The sequence below is a fragment of the Primulina huaijiensis genome, unplaced genomic scaffold (assembly GCF_012295235.1).
Source record: "Primulina huaijiensis isolate GDHJ02 unplaced genomic scaffold, ASM1229523v2 scaffold42923, whole genome shotgun sequence".
Classification (NCBI taxonomy): Eukaryota; Viridiplantae; Streptophyta; class Magnoliopsida; order Lamiales; family Gesneriaceae; genus Primulina; species Primulina huaijiensis.
Window position 1 is genome coordinate 19,949 of NW_027360349.1, and position 22,092 is coordinate 42,040.

The 22,092-nt window shown below is 33.1% G+C and overlaps 1 protein-coding gene and 1 long non-coding RNA gene across 2 annotated transcripts; both read left to right on the plus strand.

The window, feature by feature from the left end:
- The first annotated feature begins 4,871 nt into the window (after positions 1-4,871).
- Positions 4,872-5,564, plus strand: LOC140969873 (uncharacterized). The gene is made up of 2 exons (XR_012174021.1): positions 4,872-4,999; positions 5,109-5,564. It is a non-coding gene; the product is annotated as an uncharacterized lncRNA (long non-coding RNA).
- Positions 5,565-20,083: 14,519 nt separating this feature from the next.
- On the plus strand, positions 20,084-22,086 carry LOC140969871 (uncharacterized membrane protein At4g09580-like; the record flags this gene model as incomplete). Its single annotated transcript, XM_073431386.1, has 4 exons — positions 20,084-20,601; positions 20,873-21,143; positions 21,291-21,461; positions 21,997-22,086. Coding segments are annotated over exons 1-4 (789 nt in total), but the record flags the coding sequence as incomplete, so codon positions are not given.
- Positions 22,087-22,092: the final 6 nt, after the last annotated feature.

Consider the following 22,092-nt stretch of genomic DNA (forward strand, 5'->3'; position numbering starts at 1 on the left):
AACCATTTCCATAATCCTAATAGATAAATCCCAGAATTAACAAGAAGACGCTACTCCGTACGCACTTCGCGGCAGAATTATGTAATTGAGCAGTTTCGGAAAAATAAGCATAACTATCTCAATTCTTAATGTAATCTAACGAATCTTATATAATTACAAAGACAACACATAGCTCTACAACTTCTGTTTGAATCATAAGCTCAGAATCCGACTGCATATATGTCATAATCCCGAATTACAGTAGGTACTCTGCACAGTTCAATTTCGAANTTACAGTAGATACTCTGCACAGTTCAATTTCGAATCTGGTTTTGACACATTTTCGTAGAAAAATCATAACAAATCCGTTTCGAATTGAAATCCAATGCTTCTAGTGGCTATGAACAGCTAACATAAAGCACTACAAAGTTTGTTTTGATCATTTCTACAAATTAAAAATACAAAAATCGCAACAACCCAAAAACTCTCACCCAAAAACTGGAAGAATTCGCGCAGAAACAGAGCACCGGAACAGCAACTTCGATCTACCCGTATTCTTGCTCAAAATTCGCGATTTCTGTCTTGCATCGAAGCTTAGGATGTTAGGAAGACACCCCTTCAGACCGATCGAGATTTCGACGCCGGACGGAGGAGATATCGCGATTTTGCCACAGCTGCTCCAAGGGTTACGGGAATAGAGTTTTCTTCTTCCTTCTTTTTCCTTTTCTCTCGATTCTTCCTTCTCTTATTTTGTAAGTTGTGTGTGTATGTATATGTATATATATATATATATTGTGTATTTGGTTATTAAAATAGTAACTCAAGCCCATTTATCTCGGTCTGAATTTATTTTGCTCTCGTGTGTTATTTAAACTCTATATGTATTTTATATCGTTAAATTCTCCGATATTCTAAAATACATATTTTTAACACACTTTTTGAATTTATTTGGCATAAATAATTATTTTAATTTACAACTCAATAATTATTCTAATTATATCAAATTACCGGATAATTAATTACAGGGCCTTACACCCCGAGATCGGGGTTAATCGAGACCGACGTTGCTCAACAATCACCTAATCGTCAAACAACAAGCCTCGCAGTACAGTATATACTAAAACAAATTTATTTCTCATAATCAACAAAAGAATCGTCTTTACAACTTAAATACCAAAATAAACTGATTAAAAAAAATGTTTTAATTGTGCGGAAACGATAAACATAAACTAATTTTTAAAACTTCTGGAATAACTCGGAATCTTCTACCATCCCCAAAATTTCTCTTGCTCTTCTTCATCCAATTGATCTTCGTTCTTATCTGGGTGGGGAGGAAGTTAGGGGTGAGTATTTTGGGAAATACTCAGCAAGCAGGGGACCGTTCAAGACATGAAGCGAAATATACATATACTTCAATTCAAATTTTACATAGCATATTATAACTTGAATCATAGCGAATATTCATACTTCATAATCACAACATGTCATCATATATCATACTCATATAACATACTTGTTTAGCATACTCATATAGCCCTGAAAGTCATCTCATTTCCATGGTTTCCTGATATCAGTCTCTTATATGGTAATCCTCTAAGGAGTGAGGCCATGTCCAATATGTTAATCTTCTATGGAGTGAGGCCGTACAATGGTTACCATCCCACCGTATGAGGGTCATAGTTCGGAAATCCTTTCCCATATCCAATCGAATCCTAACAGTACTTTGAACATAATAACTTGACAACTCTTGAAGAAAATATATCATGAACAATGAATTATGCTCGAACGAACTTTCAAAAACTGAAGGGAGATTCGTACACAAATTGTAATTTCTTTAAACGCAAGCCCACTTCAAAGAACAAGTGTGGCAAACAAAAAACTCACTTACGAAAAAATATATACATAACAAAAGCTCACTTACGAAGTACAAGTGTGCAAATTATAATATAGTAAAAACCCACTTACCTTGAATAATTCGAAAAAAAAAAAAGAGATCTGGTGTTGATAGTATTTCGAAACTGAGCCTGGATCTAGACTGCTTCAGAGCTTCGATACTCGGCACACTAAGAGAGCAAAGTCTCTAAAATTCCTAGTGAGAAACTAAATTGAAGAAAAAATAAAAGTTATCCTCCATTTTTTTAAAAAACTTATATCTTTAATAATAAAAAACTTGTATCATGGAATCTTAACTAAATGGAAGAAAATAAAATTTAGCCTCCATTTTTTGTGATGAAATTTGCATTCCATTTTTTAAAAAAACTTATATCTTTATCTTTAATAATAAAAAACTTTTATCTTTAATAAAATTCAAAATGATAATGATGATGATAATAATAATAATAATGATAATAATAATAATAATAATAATAATAATATGTTTTTTTTTTAATTTTTACTAGCTATTAGTTATTAATGACTTCTAAAATAAATTGCAAAAAATGAAATTTAGCGACCATTTTTTAGAATGAAAAATTTAGCTACCATTTTTTAGAATGAAATTTCAACTTATTTTTTATTTTTTGGAATGAAATTTACACTTCATTTTCGAACAAATATATATTTTTAATGAAATTTAAAATAAATAGAAGAATAATGAAATTTACATTCTATATTTAAAAAATAACAATATCCTTATTTTAAAAATAATTATTTTTAAAATAAGGATATTGTTATTTTTTAAAAATAGAATGTAAATTTCATTATTCTTCTATTTATTTTAAATTCATTAATTAATGAATTTAAAATAAATAGAAGAATAATGAAATTTACATTCTATTTTTAAAAAATAACAATATCCTTATTTTAAAAATAATTATTTTTGTTCTATTTATCTATTTTTTTCTTTTTGTATGATTTGTGAACTATGTCTTTATTTTTTAGGATGTCCATTTGTTTGATTTCTATTTTTCATCAATTAATAAATTTTAAAATAAATCGAATGAAAATGAAGTTTATACTTTTGTTCAAAATTTTACAGTTCTCCAATTTTTGAGTAGGTCTTCTGTAAAACGATTTCATGAAAATATATTTTCGAGACGGGTCGACATTTTTCATTAATTAATGTCAATGCATTTTAAAATAAATCGAAGAAAAATGAAGCTTACCCTCTTGTTCCAAATTTTATAATTCTCCAATTTTTGAATAGGTATTCTGTGAGACGTTTCATGGATATATATTCCTGATACGGGTTGATCCAATTATTTCTAAAGTGAAAAACAATGTTTTTCAGGATTCGGGTCGAATATTGGACATGTTTCACAAAAAATTTACCCGTGAAACAACCTCATAGGAGTTTTCGTGTCAATTTTATTTTTACCTTGTGTAAATTAACATCTATAAATAATATAAATAATAATTGATTAATAAATGTCTCTTTGTTTGTTTATTTGTTTTTTCCATCTATTAATCGATAAATTCTAAAATGAATTTACAAAAATGAAATTTAGTTACCATTTTTTGGAATGGAATTTACATTCCATTTTTAAAAAATATATATATTTAATGAAATTTAAAATAAAAATAATAAATGCATGTTTTATTGTTTGTTTTTTCTTAAATTGAAAAAAAATTAAAACTTAACCACCTTTTTTGAAATGAAATTTATACTCTATTTTTTTTAAAAAAAATACATCTTTAATAGAATTTAAAATAAATAGAAAAATAATAAAATTTAAACTCTATTTTTAAAAATATTAATTATATCTTTATTTTAAAAATAATTCTTTTTGTTTGATTTCTCTTATTTTTTCTTTTTGTTTGATTTATGAACTCCATCATAAATTTTTTGGATGTCTACTTTGTTTGATTTCTTTTTCTTCTTCATTAATTAATGAATTTAAAATAAATCGCATGAAAATGAAGTATGCACTCTTGTTCAAAATTTTAAAGTCCTCTAATTTTTTAGCAGGTTTTCTGTAAAATGATCTCATAGATATATATATATATAAGACGGGTCAACTTTTTTCCTTAATTAATGTTAGCGAATTTTAAAATAAATCGAAAGAAAATGAAGTTTACACACATTTTTATTGTATGTTCTATCCTTGTATGTTCCACACGTGCAACGCTAAATTTAACGGTATCTTGCCACCTTAACTTGGGAATTTATCCAAATCCCTTTTGTATTTCAGTGCATTTGGATGCAACATCTATTCCTCCGACAATCGTTAATTTGACTGGCCTCATATCTATATCTTTGGATAGCAACGACTTAACAGGATTGATACCAAAAACTGTAGGGAAACCAACACAAGTTGAACATTTATATCTCGAGTACAACAGACTACAATATACTTATGTTGCATCGTGGGGGAAAGGCTTGTGTTTGTGTGTATGCTAAGTAATACAGCTAAATTTGAATTCAAAGCTCATCATTTTTTATAAATAATTAACAAATGTTTTGAGTTGGTAAAAAATGTATGTAAGCAATGATGTTTGTTTTTGTTTTCCTCCATAAATCTTATCTATAAACACTCATTCATTCTTAATCACACCAAAACACAATTTTTTTTTTTTACAATCACATTTGTAGAAGTGAAATAGAAGATTTATTGTGAGATTTCTTAAAAGTTTTTATCCTTGGAAGGAATAGGATAAATGAAGAAAAATCAAGTTTTAAAATCAGAGTGTTCTGTGTAAAATACTTTGTATTCTCAATTCTCTTGTCTTATTTGTTATCAATAACAAAATTAATCTCGTTGAGAGTTCTAGAGTGGACATAGGCCAGTATTAGCTTAACCACTATATATATCGATGTCTATTTTATTCAATTGTTGATTATACTTGTGATATTCTGATGAGATGTTACCTCAAATTGACGTTTATTTTCCTGGTATTCCAACAACTGTTCTCAAATAATATAGAAAGGTCTCGTATGCTCTGTGGTTGCATCTTAGTAACATCCTGATCGACGAAAATATGATAGCACATGTCGGCGATTTCGGAATCTCCAAACTCTTTGGAGAAGGGGACGCTTTTCATCAAACAATCACATTGGCAACCATAGGCTATATGGCACCAGGTGATCATAACCTTTTTTATTTCTTTAACACTATAATTTTCTCCTCTAGTATGACTATTTGAAATGTCAACAAATGAGTTTTTTTTTTTTTTTGAATTCTTGTTAGCAGAGTATGGACCAGAAGGGAAGGTATCAACAAGCAGTGATATTTACAGTTATGGCATCACATTGCTAGAGCTATTTACGAGTAAGAAGCCGACCGACGACATGTTTACAGAAGAAATGAGCTTAAAGGATTGGGTGAGTGAAGCATTACAAGAAAACATAGTGACTGAAATTGCTGCTGCTGGCTTACCCGTCCAAGAAGACCGACATTTCTCGGCAAAGGAGTAGTGTGTGTCGTCTATTTTCGACTTGGCGATGAAATGCTTGGCCATTTCACCACAGGAGAGAATCAACATGATTGAGATAGTGGTGACACTCAAAAAGATTAAATCCTCATTTCTATCAAGAACGAGGTAGAAACCGGCACAAATTCTTGCACAGATATGTTCAAAGATGGTTATGTATTATATAACACTATGACAATGGCTTGATGGTTTCGAAATATATTTTGAAATTTTTTCATTCCTATACGCATATATGGGCTATATTTAATATCTTAAAATAATTTTGAAAATTTATACATTTTAAGAACATCTATTCAAAATATTTGATTAATTTCATTTTTTACAATGAATATTTTTCTGAAAATAATTTGTAAAATGTTCGATAAAAATATATTTATTTTAATAAATTTCATTAATATGTTAAGATTATTGGTATCCATCCTTTTTTTTAGATGGTGTGATATGAATTGAAGTAAATCAATTCATTTTTAATTTAGTAAAAATAAATAAAAGTAAGATTATGTATGGCATATAAATATGTTTTGAATAGCTCCCACATGCAATGTAAGTGATTTATTCTTGCAGAAATAAATTTTTTTTTACATTTTATTCATATATTTTTCTTTTTACTTATTTCCTTAACATTTTAATATTTTTAAACATACTTAATATTTGTTAATTTTATATAATACGAATATTGTTAATTTATACAATGATATATTTATGATTTTTTTATAAGTAATTAATTTTTTTAAAAAAAAAATTGTGTATAATAAAAATATTAAACAATTTTAGGATTTGTTAATTATCTAGCTTCGTTTTGGACATAAATTTAAAATGTAAAATTTCAGTCACTTATTTTCTCTTTCCATTGTATGATATTGGGTTCCAAAACTACATGTTTTAAGTTTTAATTTAGAAACAACTAGTAATAATTGTTAGGATCAAGCGCTTATCACTAGGCCAAAAAATATAATTATTAGTCATGCATAAATTTATTTCCTTATAACTATGATAGCATTTAGCACGTACTAAGCGACATGTAGTCATGAGAGGCTACACCAACTTGGGTGTCGATAGGTCAGTCTGTTAGTTCCTATCAATAAAAGAAAAACGCCGATTAGAATCGAAAAACCGATAATTTCCGGTATCCAATTAGAGATCATTTTTTTATTCGGTCTCTAATTCCGTTACAAATCAGCGTTTTCTTGCATTGCATGAATCAAAGAGGGGCTTTGGGGGCATGCCTCATTACTGATGTTGTTTTATATTCTCTAAATCAGTCTTACTTATTCTTTACTATCGCACAAATAAATTTACACGTTAAAATCTGGCGTCTCTCTTTTTATGGTTGATCTAGTCAACTAGATTAAACAGAGTAAGGTCAGCAGCTTAAATCACGAGAGTTTCCCAAGATGTCATTCACATCAATACTTCTCTCACACATTCATGTTTAACCCAACAATAATTACTTTTATAATTTTAAAAAAAATCGATTTTTCACAAAACAAATTCCTTTTTTTGCACTAAAATATTTTGTGCAAACAATATATTTTGGTATGGCTTCATTCTATAGATAAGTAAAAAGAACTAATTTTGTTGTTAAATAATTTATTTGTGTTTTCCCTAAACTAATATGATATTGGTTTTTTCATAGCATTAAAATTTATTATGATAAAATGATATATGGAAAAGTTATTGCTTGAAGAAGATATTATGTTTTTATTGGCACTGTTCTTTTAATATATAACTTATCAAACGTATTTAACTTTTTATATGAAAATATTAAAATAAAATTAAAATTTTATTCAATATTCAAAATTTAGAATGTATATGATAAAAATTTTTTATCTTTCAAATTTTAAAATATGTATAAGTTAATTATTAAAATATATTTTAAATATAAATACTAAATCCATTTCTCATAATATATTAGTTTTATGTGTGTGTGTGTGTGTGTGTGTATATATAATCACAAAAAATTATTTAGTTTTATTGAAATTATATGAAAATAAATTACAACAATAAATTATGGTGTAGGATTATGTTGGGATATTTGATACCCTGAGTTTGTTGGGATATTTGATACCATAAGTTTTGTTAACCGCTCAGCATAATATCAGAAGCTCAAGCTGCAGACTTCGGAAGATCATTTCGTATATTTGCTTCTAATCCGTTGAAATTATCAGATTCTAACCGTTTAAACCTAACTTTATTGCAACCGGTCAGACTTTAGCAAGATCAAGCCAGATACTTCAACTTTAGTTGATCCTGTAGTTCTTAAAATAGCCAGAGTTTTTTAAATGATCACTAAGATTTTCAATATAGACAGTGATAAGTCATATCTAAAAATGATTTTGTACCAGAGTGTATTAATCAAAGTCTTTTAATGAATTCCTTCCTAAGAGAAAGAATAGATGACGTAGAGTTGTTAATATTCGAGCATCCATAAAATTATATCTTATTTACTTACACATTTTCTCTTGTTCGTTTGCTTATTTATAATCATCTTGTAAATTTTTGTTTACATTGAATATATACAATATCAACAATCTAGCCGAATCATTCCCACACTTATACCTTTTTAGTGGTCCAGCTTATTGTAGCCATTCAAAAAAGGGTTTTAACTACTAAAAATTGTTAAAAATAGATCAATTTTCACAAATATTTAAAAGAGTTTATTAATCCCTTCTAAACTTTGTTTCGATCCCAACAATTGGTATCAAATAAGGTTTTTCTTGAACTCTAATATTCATATATTTATAATGACATCCTTTAATAATATCCATATATTCTCAACAAAAGAATATGATGATTGAAAAATATGTATGCAGGAACATTTGGATGCACAAGATAAAGACATGTTGTATGTCATTACTGACAGTCCAATAAAGATACTCAAAGCCCACACAACAATAGCCATATCAGATGGTGCACCTAAAAAGATTGAAAATCATCGATCAGAGTAGACCACTGAAGACAAGAAGAAAGAAAACTTGGACAATGTGACCAATGACATTCTTACAAGACCCTCGACAAGAACATGTTCAACAAAATCAACACGTGTTCAACCGCCAAAGAAATCTAGGAACAACTGACCCAAATTTAAGAGGAAAATTATCAAACGAAGGAAAACGAGTTGACTATGGCGATTCAAAAATTTTAAATGAAAAGATGAAGCCCGGTGAGACTTTGAACGAGTTTGTTCAACGGTTTAACAGTATTGCTATTGAAGTTTCTTCAATTGTTAAATAATATTCTAACATCAAACTTGCATTGCCGATAATGAGAGCATTGCCCAGATAATGGGATGTAAAGACGATGGCTATGAGAAAGTTCAATGACCTCAACAAACTCAAGCTGCATGACCTATTTGCAGATTTAAAAGCTTACGAGTTCAAGCTGGGGATACAGACAGAAGAAGAGCCTTCCACTCTACAACCAACCAAATCTATACCCGCCACAACTCCAACTTCAAATGCTAGTGAAGGATCCTCCAGCAGGAAATCTTCTTATCTGATAATCAATGAAGTAGTGTCTTTATTTGTTAAGAAATTTAACAAATTTATGAAAAAAAATCAGTTTATATTCAATTCTTTTCGTAATAAAGATCAATAAGATGACAATCAAGCTTTTTTAATTGTGGGAAGAAGGATCATTTCATTTCATATTGTAACAGGCCCGAGAAAGACGATAAAATTTGATAAGGTCGTTATAGTTTGTATTTTTGTTATCAAATTTCTCATTTTCTCATTTCCGACATTTTTAATTGATATATTTTTGTGTTATTTTGTTATAGAAGGAAATTTTATGGTCTTGGAGTAAACTTAGCTAAGAAATTGATTTTTTTCACATTTGAAGTTGCCAAGATGAAACTGTGCAAGAAGGACAAAACAGAATAAGTTCTGAGTCACGCCTTGTGACTGCTTCGCGGCTGCCTTGTGACTGCATATAGAGCTCGAAAATTATGATGATAATACCATATTTTTGGAGTCCTAATTATGGTATTTAATTCATTGAAGATTTTTGGAGAAAGATATTTATTATTGAGATAAAGAAAGATTTGATAGATTTTATTCCATAAAAAATCTAGTTTCCTTATTGATAGACCTAATCTTTTCCTAGTATTATTAGGTTTTATTCAAGTTTTTATTTTTAGTTTATCTTAAATACTTATCTTCTTAATATTCTTTGTTCAACGTAAAACACAAGGAGGTGTAAGAAATTTTCATCTCTTCTCAAGAACACTAGGCTATGTTTTATTTCTGATTCAACTGATATTTCTATAATTTCAATTTTATCACTGTGATATTTTTTGCGCTTTAATTTAATATTCTTGTTTTGTTCAAGTATTTGTTGGTTTATGATTTTATTATATGAAAGTTGTATGTTTGAATATTTAATTTGATATATGATTTTCTATTGCTAGCCATGAATTCAGTTATCTGTAATTGTCATGAGTGAATGGTACGTGAGTAATGATAGATTAGGTGTGTTGTGCTAATATAACATATTTAGTATAAATAAATCAACGAAACTAGATTTATCAATTGCATCTATCTCGATTGTTAGATTTCAGAATTAAATGTTTTCACAAAGAGAAAATGATATCTTTAATCAATATGAAACACCATCGTGTCCAGTTGATTATTGATAATTTTTTACTGGATGCTTGGTTTAGTCAATTAAATTAGAAAAACACAAAGATTTTAGCAGCTATCCCTATAATTCTAAAGTTAATTTCTTGTAACTGCATGAATAAATAATATGTTAGCCGATGACCAGTGACACAATTGAATAGTGAAACTCCCTTGAATCAGAGTTTGGTAAGACTCAATTTCTTTTTTTAGTATACTCATTTTGGTTATTTAATTTTTTTTAAATTCATTATTTTTCATTGGTTTCTAATTTTAGTTTTAATATTTTATTTAGTTAGTCCTTATCCAAGAAATCCCCTTTTTTATTGTATTTTCTCGAAAGAAATAAATATCACGTTCCATGTGGATTTGATCATATTCACCATTACACTCATTTTATTCAAAGAGTAGGAATTTAAGTTTGACGATTCAACGACAGCACATCAAAAATCCATACGAGAAGATGAGATCCAGATATTAGAATAAATCTTTTAAGAAGAAGAGATATCAAAAGATACTCGTTGCTGAGAAGAGCAAAAGCAACTTGGCTGACTCATATTCAGACCCTTCATGCTCATAAACTTTATCTAGCGAGAGTGATGCAAAGAAGGTTCAGTGTCTCATGGCAAGTGTTGATATGAAGGCCATAGATGTTGAGCTGGAGACCGCCGATGAATATATGATATTTGATTTTGATTTTGATGAATTTACATTATCTATGCTTGTCACAGCAATGCATAACATAGTAGAAAAGTATAAAAAACTTTTGCAAAATTTTAGGAAGTCAAAGCAGAGAACAAAAACATAATAGATAAATCAAGCAACTTTAGCTGCTCGCAGCAAATGGTACTTGACGGTATGAAGGTAAAACTCAATCAACTAGGGACAATGATGAATTGGGAAGAGTGTTTTAAGCAACAATCAATGAGAATAAATGGCCGGAGAGAATTTAAAAGCAAAAAATAAAATGTTGCCTCTCCCTTGTTGTATCCCCAACCCGACGTTGACTATTATACTGTTGCCACACATACAAATCCCTAAATATAATCCCTAATTTTCGATTCATCTTCCTGAATTTTACGTCTTTTAGGTCACAAATTTGCTTAATCTTCGTGTCGGCGCGGTTAATCCATTAACATCTGTATCTACGACGTACAATTTAGTATTTTTTTGTTCTTGTTTATTGGGATGAGTTCTGAATTATAGCCCTCGTCATCCCGAGTATTTCTTGCAATAATCTAAGCTGCTATATGAAGTTGTCAATTATAAAGGACCAATAATCTTATTTGGATAAAACTCTAAGGCTAAGGTTGTGGGTAAGCGTAATATTATTCACGGTAAGGTAGCTATTAAATATGTTTTATTAGTAGATAATCTATGTTATAACCTATTTAATATTAGTCAACTATGTAATAATGGTTGTTATGTTGAATTCCACAAGCAATGTTAAATCCGAAAATAGAGATGTCATACTAACCAGACTAAGAGAACAAAATACTTATAAATTTCGTTGGAATGACAATAAACTTGATGCTCCTACGTGTTTTGTTTATTTTAATGTAATAAGAACTGGTTATAGAATAAAAAACTTAACCACTTAAATTTCAAATGGCAAAAACTTGTGTGAGACGGTCTCACGGGTCGTATTTTGTGACACGGATCTCTTATTTGGGTCATCCATGAAAAAGTATTACTTTTTATGCAGTATTACTTTTTATTGTGAATAACGGTAGGGTTGACCCGTCTCACAAATAAAGATTCGTGAGACCGTCTCACAAGAAACCTACTCATTTCAAATTTATTTTCAGCTTGAGTGAGACAAATTAGTTTCCTAAAATTGATTTTACCAAAGAAAAATGTCACGCCCCGAGACCGGGGTTAGTCGACACCGGCGTTATTCAACAATCACATAATTGCTCAACAACAAGCCTCGTAGTACAGTATAAACCAAAACCAGTTTATATCATAAATATACCATAAAAATGGAATCGTTTTTACAATAGTAACTCTGAAAACGGTAAAAATCTGCGGAAGCGTTCACAACTAGAATTAAAAACTCACANCAACAACAAGCCTCGTAGTACAGTATAAACCAAAACCAGTTTATATCATAAATATACCATAAAAATGGAATCGTTTTTACAATAGTAACTCTGAAAACGGTAAAAATCTGCGGAAGCGTTCACAACTAGAATTAAAAACTCACAAGAACATATTCTTAATTAAAATTCTTCATGCGTCCACTATCAGCCCAAAAACTGATGTCTGATTCTTCTTTCTCTATTTCTTCTTCTGATTTATCTGGGAGGGTAGAGTAAGGGGTGAGTATTTTGGGAATACTCAGTAAATGGGGGAATTATCGAACACCACATAAAAATTTCCATATTTTCGAAAATAACATATATTTACAGCATGTTTTTCATAATTGTAACACTGCAATTTTTTCACCTTTAATGGTTTACTGACGTCAGTCCCTAAGTTTTAATCCTCTAAGGGGGCGAGGCCGTAAAACAGTTCTATCCCACTGTTAAGGGCCATATGTTGGAATTCCACCCATTTTCAGGGAATCCTCACAGTGTCATCACAAAAACGTAACAAGATTTAAAAAAAACGTAGACGGTGTTCGACCGAATTTTTCAAACAAAACTTTTTATGCATAAACGAAATTTTAAAAATTTAAAATTGCCCACTTACCTTAAACCTAGAAGAAATCACGAAGAATTCGAAACTATAGAAGAATCATGCAACCGACACTTCGAAAACGCAACAGCACATCGGCCGGAAAATCAGCAATCTTGAAAAATTCATTGTGCCTTATTGAACCGTTGGATCGGGCTCAAACTTTTACTGTACGTTCAAAATTATATCAAATAAATTATGAACGGTGGAGATCGGGTTTGGAATTCTTTTTAACCTGTTTATGGATGAAAAAAACGTAGGTATGCTGTTTCCCGCGTAGAATCTGAGCAGTTTTCTTGCAAAGGCTATAAACGAAAAACTAACCGTTGGATTTTGCCGAATTTTGGATATGTTATTCGAAACATATGGAAGCACATTCTGAACGGTGGAGATCGGATTCCGAGTAGCCGAGAGAGAGAACGAATTTTTTTGAACTTGGACATAATTTTGCTGACTCGTGCAGAATTTTCGGAGAGAATTTCGAAATTAATGAGATAAATTTCGAAAATTTGATGTATAAATGAGGTGTAAATTCTGAATGGGAGCTTCTCCTATTTATAGGAAGGTGGCTGCTATCTTGATCGTGTATTATCTTCGCGTTTGAACTTTGAATCAAACTTTAAATCTAGGATAATTATCATTCTTTATCCGTTACCTTGGATAAATTTTCGAAATCTAAATATCCATCCCTTGGATATTTCGAAATCTAAATATCCATCCCTTGGTTATTTCGAAATTTAGATATCATATTATCCTCTGTTTAATCTCTATCCAGGTATATCAAATCTTATATCTTTATCTGGTAAAATTCTTTCCAACTTTGAATTTTTATCTCCAACTTTATCTGCATATATCCAAATTCCTTATTTAATTCTTAGATTGTGATAGACTTATTTATTATCTCAAGTTCAAAATATATGCACAATATTATCTTAAATCTTGAGCTTCAAAAAATATTGTACACGATATAATTATCCACCCAACTTTAGATAAACTGCAAATCTTACATCTCAAAAAAAATAATGAGATAGATACTCAAATATTGAATAATCCTAGCACACTTAAATTACAAAAAAAATATTATCACGATCACAAAATCTTGGGTTTTACAATAAATGCTTTTTTTTTTTGAATGTTGGTTAAGAAAGCAGGTCATATCAACCTTCAAGGACAAAAAGAGTAATGCCTCGGCTCGATGCTTGAAACTTCTCCATATAGATCTATTCGGTCAAGGACCCATGATGAGCATAGGGGGGAAAGTAGAATACACTGGTAATCATTTATGCTTTTTCAAGATAAACATGGGTCATATTTCAGATCAGTGCCCAACTTATCACATCCCTAAAGTGTCTTCAGAATGAGAAAACCTCAGTGGTATATAGGATAAGGAGTGACAAAAAAACCGAGTTCACCAATAAACTCTTCACAACCTATCGGGGTGATAATATAATCAAGCATGAGTTTTCAGTCTTAAAATCACTTCAGTAAGACATCAATTTCTTCTTCCGTACACTTAAAACAAATTTCTGCAATATATTTGCTTACTTACACTTTAACAGCTCCTCAAATCAACTCAAGTTGTTCTCAACAAATCTTCAACAATGGCAAGATACTCCAAAAACACCATGGCTATCAACTTTTCCTATGTTCTTAACATGACTAACAAGTCAACAGTCGACATGTTCAGGATGCTCGAAGCTTCTGGTCTTCGCAAGTTCTTGGGTTGCAGCACCAAAGTTTCAGAGCCAGTGCTCAACAAGTTCTTTGCCAATGCCAAGATTGAGCATGAGAACGTTCTCTACACCATCCAAGGACTGAAAATCATCAATTCTCAATGTGTATTTTTTGAAACTTTCGATCTTCCAGTTGTGGGATTGGATAACTATGAAAATTTTCCGGAAGGAAATTCTTCACAGTGGAGTTCAGAGTTCTCACTGTCAGGTGGAATGTTGTCGGCTCACTAATCTAGTAAGCAAGCCCTTGTTGGAAAAGTCCGGAGAATTCTATGTTTCAATTGATTTACGAATTTCAACTCACTTATGTTTCAATGTATGTGTTAATAACAAGATTATAATTAATAATAATATGTAGCAGTACTATTTGATCTAACATCATAATTTATGAGAAAATTGTTTTTTTTATAAAGATTCCTCGACCCGGCTTAATTTTCGACTCAGATTTTAATTTCAATTTCATATGTGTTGAGATATCAGGGAAATAAACGAGGTAACATCGCAGCTGAATATCAACAATGAATAAGATGAACATCAATATTTATAGCGGTTCACCCCAAGATTGGTCTACGTTCACTCTAAACCTCTCAAGGAGATCACTTCTTTATTAATAACAAAGAAGAGAAGAGAATTGAAAATACAAAATATTTCACTTAGAACACTCTGATTTTAATACTCACTTTCTCTCCACTAATCCTATTCCTTCCAAGGATAAACACTCCTAAAGAAATCTGACACTAAATCATTTGTATCACTTCTACACTTATGATTGTAGATGAGAGGATTTTGTGTTTTGGTGTGATTTTGGAATGAAGAATGAATGGGTATTTATAGGTGAAGTTTAGGGAAAAAAAACAAAAATTAAAACCTCATAGCTTACATAATCAAACCAACTATTTTTGACTAATCACAAAACATGTGTTAATTATTTGTCAAAAATGATGTGCCTTGAATTCAAATTGTTGGCTTGATTTGTTTAACAATTCTCCCCCTCAAGCACATTTTGTGAATTCAATCATACCTGCAACAGCTTTACAGAACTCCAACTTCCATTTCGGCAATGTCTTGGTCATCATATCAGATCAATTTTCATCTTTGTGAATCTTTTCATGTTTTAACAATTTCTTCTCCAATACATCCCGTATCCAATGATAGTGTACATCAATATGTTTTGATCTTGAATGCATTGAAGGATTCTTTCCAAGATGAATTGCACTCTGACTGTCACAGAACAACTTGTATTAGTCTTGCACAAAACTTAATTCCTCCAAAAACCCTTTCATCCATAACAGCTCCTTGCATGCCTCAATTACTGCAATGAACTCCGCTTCAGTGGTTGACAATGCTACACATTTTTGCAACTTTGACTGCCATGACACAAGTCCCCATGCAAATGTAATCAAGTATCCTGATGTAGATTTTCGGGAGTCAACATCTCCTGCCATATCTGCATCTGTGTAGCCTACAAGTTCCAGTCTGGATCCTCCAAAACTCAATCTATGTTTAGAGGTTCCCGTAGATATATGAATATCCATTTTACTGCAGTCTAATGTTCCTTTCCTGGTTTTGAAAGGAATCTGCTCACTACTCCTACAGAATGAGCTATATCTGGCCGAGTACATACCATGGCATACATCAAACTTCCAACAGCTGAAGCATATGGAAAATTTTTCATTTCTTCTTCCTCATCATCTGTAATAGGACCCTGCTTTGAGTTCAACTTGAATTGGTTGGCAAGAGGACATCCAACCGCTTTGGCCTGGTCCATGTTGAACCTTTGAAGTACCTTCTCAATATACTTCTCCTGCGACAACCAGGTCTTCTTGGCATACTTGTCTCGATAGATTTCCATGCCAATAATTCTTTTTACTGGCCCCAAGTCTTTCATAGAAAAAATATTGCTTAGTTGCTTCTTTAGGCCTTTGATTTCAGAAGCATCTCTTCCAACAATCAACATGTCATCTACATAGAGCAGAAGCACCATCAAATCATCATTAGAGGTATCTTTGGCAAACACACAATGGTCTGCAATGGTTTTCTTGAATCCTTGTTGAGTTATCACCGATTTAAACTTCTTGTACCATTGTCTTGGTGCTTGCTTGAGACCGTACAAACTCTTCTTTAATCTGCACATGAGGTCCTCTTTCTCCTTCTCTGCAAACCCCTCTGGTTTTTCTATGTAGATTTCTTCCTTCAAATCCCCATGAAGCAATGCGATCTTGACATCCATTTGTTCCACCTCCAGATCAAGCTCAGCTGCTAACCCTAGCACAATCCGGATGGATGTCATCTTCATCACAGGTGAAAATATTTCGTCAAAGTCGACCCCATGTTTTTGTCTGAAACCTTTGACGACAATCCTAGCTTTGAATCTTGGTTGACTACTGTGTTCTTCGTGCTTCAATCTGAACACCCACTTATTCTTCAAAGCTTTCTTGCCTTTCTGCAACTTCACCAGCTCAAATGTCTCATTCTCATGCAATGATTGCATTTCTTCTTGCATAGCCTCCATCCACTTATCTTTGTGTTCACTGGTAATAGCTTCCTCGAAGTTCTCTGGTTCTCCCCCATCAGTTAGCATGATATATTCATTTGAGAAATATCTGGTTGAGGGTCGCACTTCTCTTCCAGAACATGTGGTCATTGTACCACGAGAACTTTCTGCGGTGGTTCACTGTGAACACGGATCTCATCATCATCCTCATGATCATTCTGCAATTCTTCATCTTCAACCGGTTGTGGATTTACCGTTGAAGGCCACCATTCTAGATCTTGTTCAGATCCAGAATTCTCCTTTTCCGCAGTCTCCAAGAATTCATTCTCCTGAAATACGGCATCACGACTTCTTATAGGCTTTTTGAGATCTGTATTGTAGAACTTGTAACCAAGTTGATCCTCGCCATAGCCTATAAATATGCACTTTCTTGTTTTGACATCCAACTTTTATCTTTCATCCTTTGGTATATGAACATAAGCAACACAGCCAAATACCCGTAAATGATTATAAGAAACTTCTTTGCCTTGCCACACCTGCTCCGGGACATCATAATTGAGAGGAACACAAGGTGAGCAATTCAATATATATGCAGCAGCAACCACAGCCTCACCCCAAATTCCTTAGTCAGCTTTGCATGTGAAAGCATTCTTCTGACTCTTTCTGCCAAAGTTCTATTCATCCTCTCAGCTAATCTGTTGAGTTGTGGTGTCTTTGGTGGTGTTGTTTGATGTGTGATTCCGTTCTTTTTGCATATCTCATCAAAGGTTCCAATGTATTCTCCTTCATTATCCATTCGAATACATTTGAGTTTAATAGATGTTTGCCATTCAACCAAGTTTAGAAAATTGTTGAATGTTTCCGCAACTTGGTCCTTAGTTTTGAATGTCCACACCCAAATTTTCTGAGAATGATCATCGATAAAAGTTACCCAGTACCTCGCTCCTCCGAGCGACAATAGCATCGCACCACATAGATCTGAGTGCACCAAATCTAGTATTTTATCGGCTCTGCTAGGAGGTGAACTTTTGAATGATATCCTGTTTTGTTTTCCGGCTAAGCAGTTTGTGCATTGTTTCATATGAACCTGCTTTATACTGGGCAGAACTTGCTTGCTCACAAGGCGTGTAAGATTCTTTTCACTTATGAGACCAAGACGTCGGTGTCACAACTCTGTTGAGTTTTCTTCCCCTGCGTAGTTCACACCTTCAGAATGATTTTCCTGAACTACATATAGCTTTGACATCTTTAATCCTTTTGCCACCACAAGTGATCCTTTTGAAATCTTACATATCCCATTTCGGAAGGTTGTGCAGAAACCATCTTCATCGAGTCTTTCGACCGATATCAGACTCAGGCGCATATCTGGCACATGCCTGACGTCTTTCAGGATCAGTGTAGAGCCATCCACGGTAGTCAAGCTCACATCTCTTTTTCCCACGACTCTGGATAACTCGTTATTCCCCATCCTCACCACACCAAAATCCCCTTGTGTGTAGGATGTAAAGCATTCTCTTCGAGATGTGACGTGGACTGTTGCTCCACTATCGATCACCCAACAAGTTACTTGAGTTGCCAAATTTACGGACTCCTGCTCTAGCTCGTGAACAACATTGAATTCGTCAATGGCGTTTGTTTGCTCATCATCAGTTTCATGTTTATCTTTCGGTTTTCGGCAATATTTTTTAATATGTCCGCTTTCTTCACAGCGATAACACTTTATGTTGGCATATCTCCCCAAGGACTTGCTTCTTCTTGGCTTCTGATTTGTGTTTTTCTTGATCTTGCTTCTCCCCCTTGACTCAGCAGCCAAAACATCTGACTGTGAGATAGAGGATCTTTGAGATCTCCGCCTCATCTCTTCATTCAAGATGCCACTCTTGATGAAGTCCATACTCACGACTCCTCCTGGTGCTGTGTTCGTGAATGATACCTTCAAAGTCTCCCAAGACTCTAGCAATGAAGCTAACACAATCAAAGCTATCACCTCGTCATCAAGTTTTATGCTCATACTTGATAACTGCTCCACGAATCCTTGAATCTCATTTAGATGATTCGCGACCAGAGTTCCTTCTTTGTATCGAACCTGGACAAGCTTGCTCAAATAGAACAATTTGTTGTTGCCACTTTTGGAGGCATATAGTGTCTCCAACTTCGTCCAGAGCGTACGAGCATGTGTCTCGTTAGATATGTGATTATACACGTTGTCATCGACAAATTGTCGGGTGTACCCGCAGACTTGCTCGTGCTCGAAGTTCCATACAACATCCGATTTTTCATCTGGTTTAGACTCGCTGAACACCGGTAGGTGCATCTTGGTGACGAATAGAAGATCTTTCATCTTACTTTTCCAAAGTTGATAATTAGAGCCATTAAGGCTAAACATCTTGCTTGTGCGTACCTTCATATTTTGTGACTGCTACCAACGAATTAATCGTCAAAGTCTGAACACAAAAGAACAACCTCCCTAACATTGTCTAGAAAGCCTTTTCTGATGTGGAAGTTCAGACTAAGCTGCAACCACAGAGCATACGAGGACTTCCTCTAGTATTTGAGAACCTCACTCTGATACCAGTTGTTGGGATATCAGGGAAATAAACGAGGTAACATCGCAGCGGAATATCAACAATGAATAAGATGAACACCAATATTTATAGTGGTTCACCCCAAGATTGTGCTACGTCCACTCTAAACCTCTCAAGGAGATCACTTCTTTATTAATAACAAATAAGACAAGAGAATTGAGAATACAAAGTATTTCACTCATAACACTCTGATTTTAATACTCACTTTCTGTCCACTAATTCTATTCTTTCCAAGGATAAACACTCCTTAAGAAATCTCACACTAAATCATTTGTCTCACTTCTACACTTATTATTGTAGATGAGAGGATTTTATGTTTTGGTGTGATTTTGGAATGAAGAATGAATGGTTATTTATAGGTGAAGTTTAGGAAAAAACAAAAATTAAAACTTCATTGCTTACATAATCAAACCAACAATTTTTGACTAATCACAAAACATGTGTTAATTATTTGTCAAAAATGATGTGCCTTGAATTCAAATTCTTTAACAATATGATCCGAACCTAAAAAACCCCGACCTTAACCTAAAATGTTTGGACTCCGGATTCGTTTTCGACAGCCCTGTTTGAAATGTTACCTGCAGAGAATTTAAAAGCAAAAATAAAATGTTGCCTCTCCCTTGTTGTATCTCCAACCCAACGTTGACTATTATACTGTTGCCACACATACAAATCACTAAATTAATCCCTAATTTTCGATTCATCTTCCTGAATTTCACCTCTTCTAGGTCACAAATTTGCTTAATCTTCGTCTCGGCGCGGTTAGTCCATTAACATCTGTATCAGCAACGGACAATTTAGTATTTTTTTTGTTCTTGTTTATTGGGATGAGTGCTGAATTATAGCCCTGGTCATCCCGAGTATTTCTTGCAGTAATATTGGCTTTGAATGGCGGCGCAGAGGGGCCTGGTGGTGGACACGGGGGTACGGGTATTGGACGTGGATGAGGGGAAGAATACGGAGTCTCCGACGGGGAAGAATTTCAAGGCAGACAAATTTCCGCTTTCGCGATGGGAATCTGCAATGGCTTTGGGGGTGTTTTTGCTGTTTTCAATCGGGTTGATGTGCATATATCTTACCATGCCTGCGGCGGAGTACGAGATGCTCAAGCTGCCTCGCACCATTGCTGATCTTCGCTTGCTCAAGTTCGTTCTTTTTTTTCCTAATTAAATTTCCATCATCTTCATTTGATTTTTCTTTGATAGTTTTTGACCCAATGGTATGTATGCTAATCCAAAAACGAAATTAATGGTTTTACTGAATTTAGACCGAGTATCGTTTTTGCCACTAAACTATGGATTTGGAAGTTCGCTCAAGTAGCTTCGTGTGTGTGTGTGCAACAAGATTGATTAGTGTTTCTCTATTTATCTAATGTGTTCTGTCGCTATTGAGTTTCACAATCTAATTATGCTACAGGGACCATCTTGCAAACTATGCTGGAGAGTACCCAGCAAAGTTCATTCTTGTTTACTGTTCAACATATATATTCATGCAGACATTTATGATTCCGGGGACAATATTCATGTCCTTGCTAGCTGGAGCACTATTTGGTGTCATTAGAGGGCTTTTCTTGGTTGTTTTCAATGCCACAGCTGGTGCATCCTCATGCTATTTTCTATCCAAACTGATTGGTCGGCCTATTATTAATTGGTTGTGGCCTGACAAACTGAGATATTTTCAAGCTGAGGTAGTTATTTCATTTTTTTTTTTTGGTGAGATTGTACTTCATTTCAGATTGTAATATCTAAGAACTGATATGTTTCTTTTCAAGCTCGTTTGTCTTGATCTTTCACTATCTATGGCAACTTGCTGAGAAGGAAGTTTTTGGTTTCAGATAGCTAAGCGGAAAGATAAGTTGCTCAATTACATGCTCTTTTTGAGAGTGACGCCGACACTTCCAAATCTCTTTATTAATTTGGCATCACCAATTGTGGATATACCGTTTCATGTCTTCTTTCTGGCTACTGTCATTGGTATTATTCCAGCCTCCTATATCACCGTCCGAGTAAGACTTTTTATTTATTTGTTTTTTTGTTATTCACTTCTTCAAGCATTTCAATGTGGCTTAGGGATACACGCGAGTCAAGTTGAGCTCGAATCAAAAAGAAATTTTCAATAATCGAGCGCGACTCGATTTTCAATTGATTAGAACTTGAGCACAGCAAGCTATGTAGTTGCTAGGATATGAAGTGAACCTGCGAATGGCAAAAGTACCCTTAAAATATATTTACAACATTGGTAGTTAAAGTCATTCATAATAAAATAATACTTTATATATTATTTGAAACATAAAAAAGATATTTTCATCTGAGCTCGAGTTACTTGATCTGTGAGATGTTAAAACTCGAGTTGGACTCAGGAGAGTGCTCAAGCTGCTCGAACTCAAATCTGAGCGCTGAGCTGCATGCCAGCTACGGACAAGTGGCTTGGCTCGCGTACTCCCTAATTTTCCAGCTACGCTGCTGCTACTTAATTTCGATTAGTTTGTTCATATGTATGCAATCGACATAAGTTTCTCCCACTGCTTTTGTTTTCATCAGGCTGGACTCGCGCTAGGCGATCTCAAATCAGTGAAAGATCTATACGATGTCAAGACCCTGTTCGTTCTTTTCCTTATTGGGTCGATTTTGTTACTT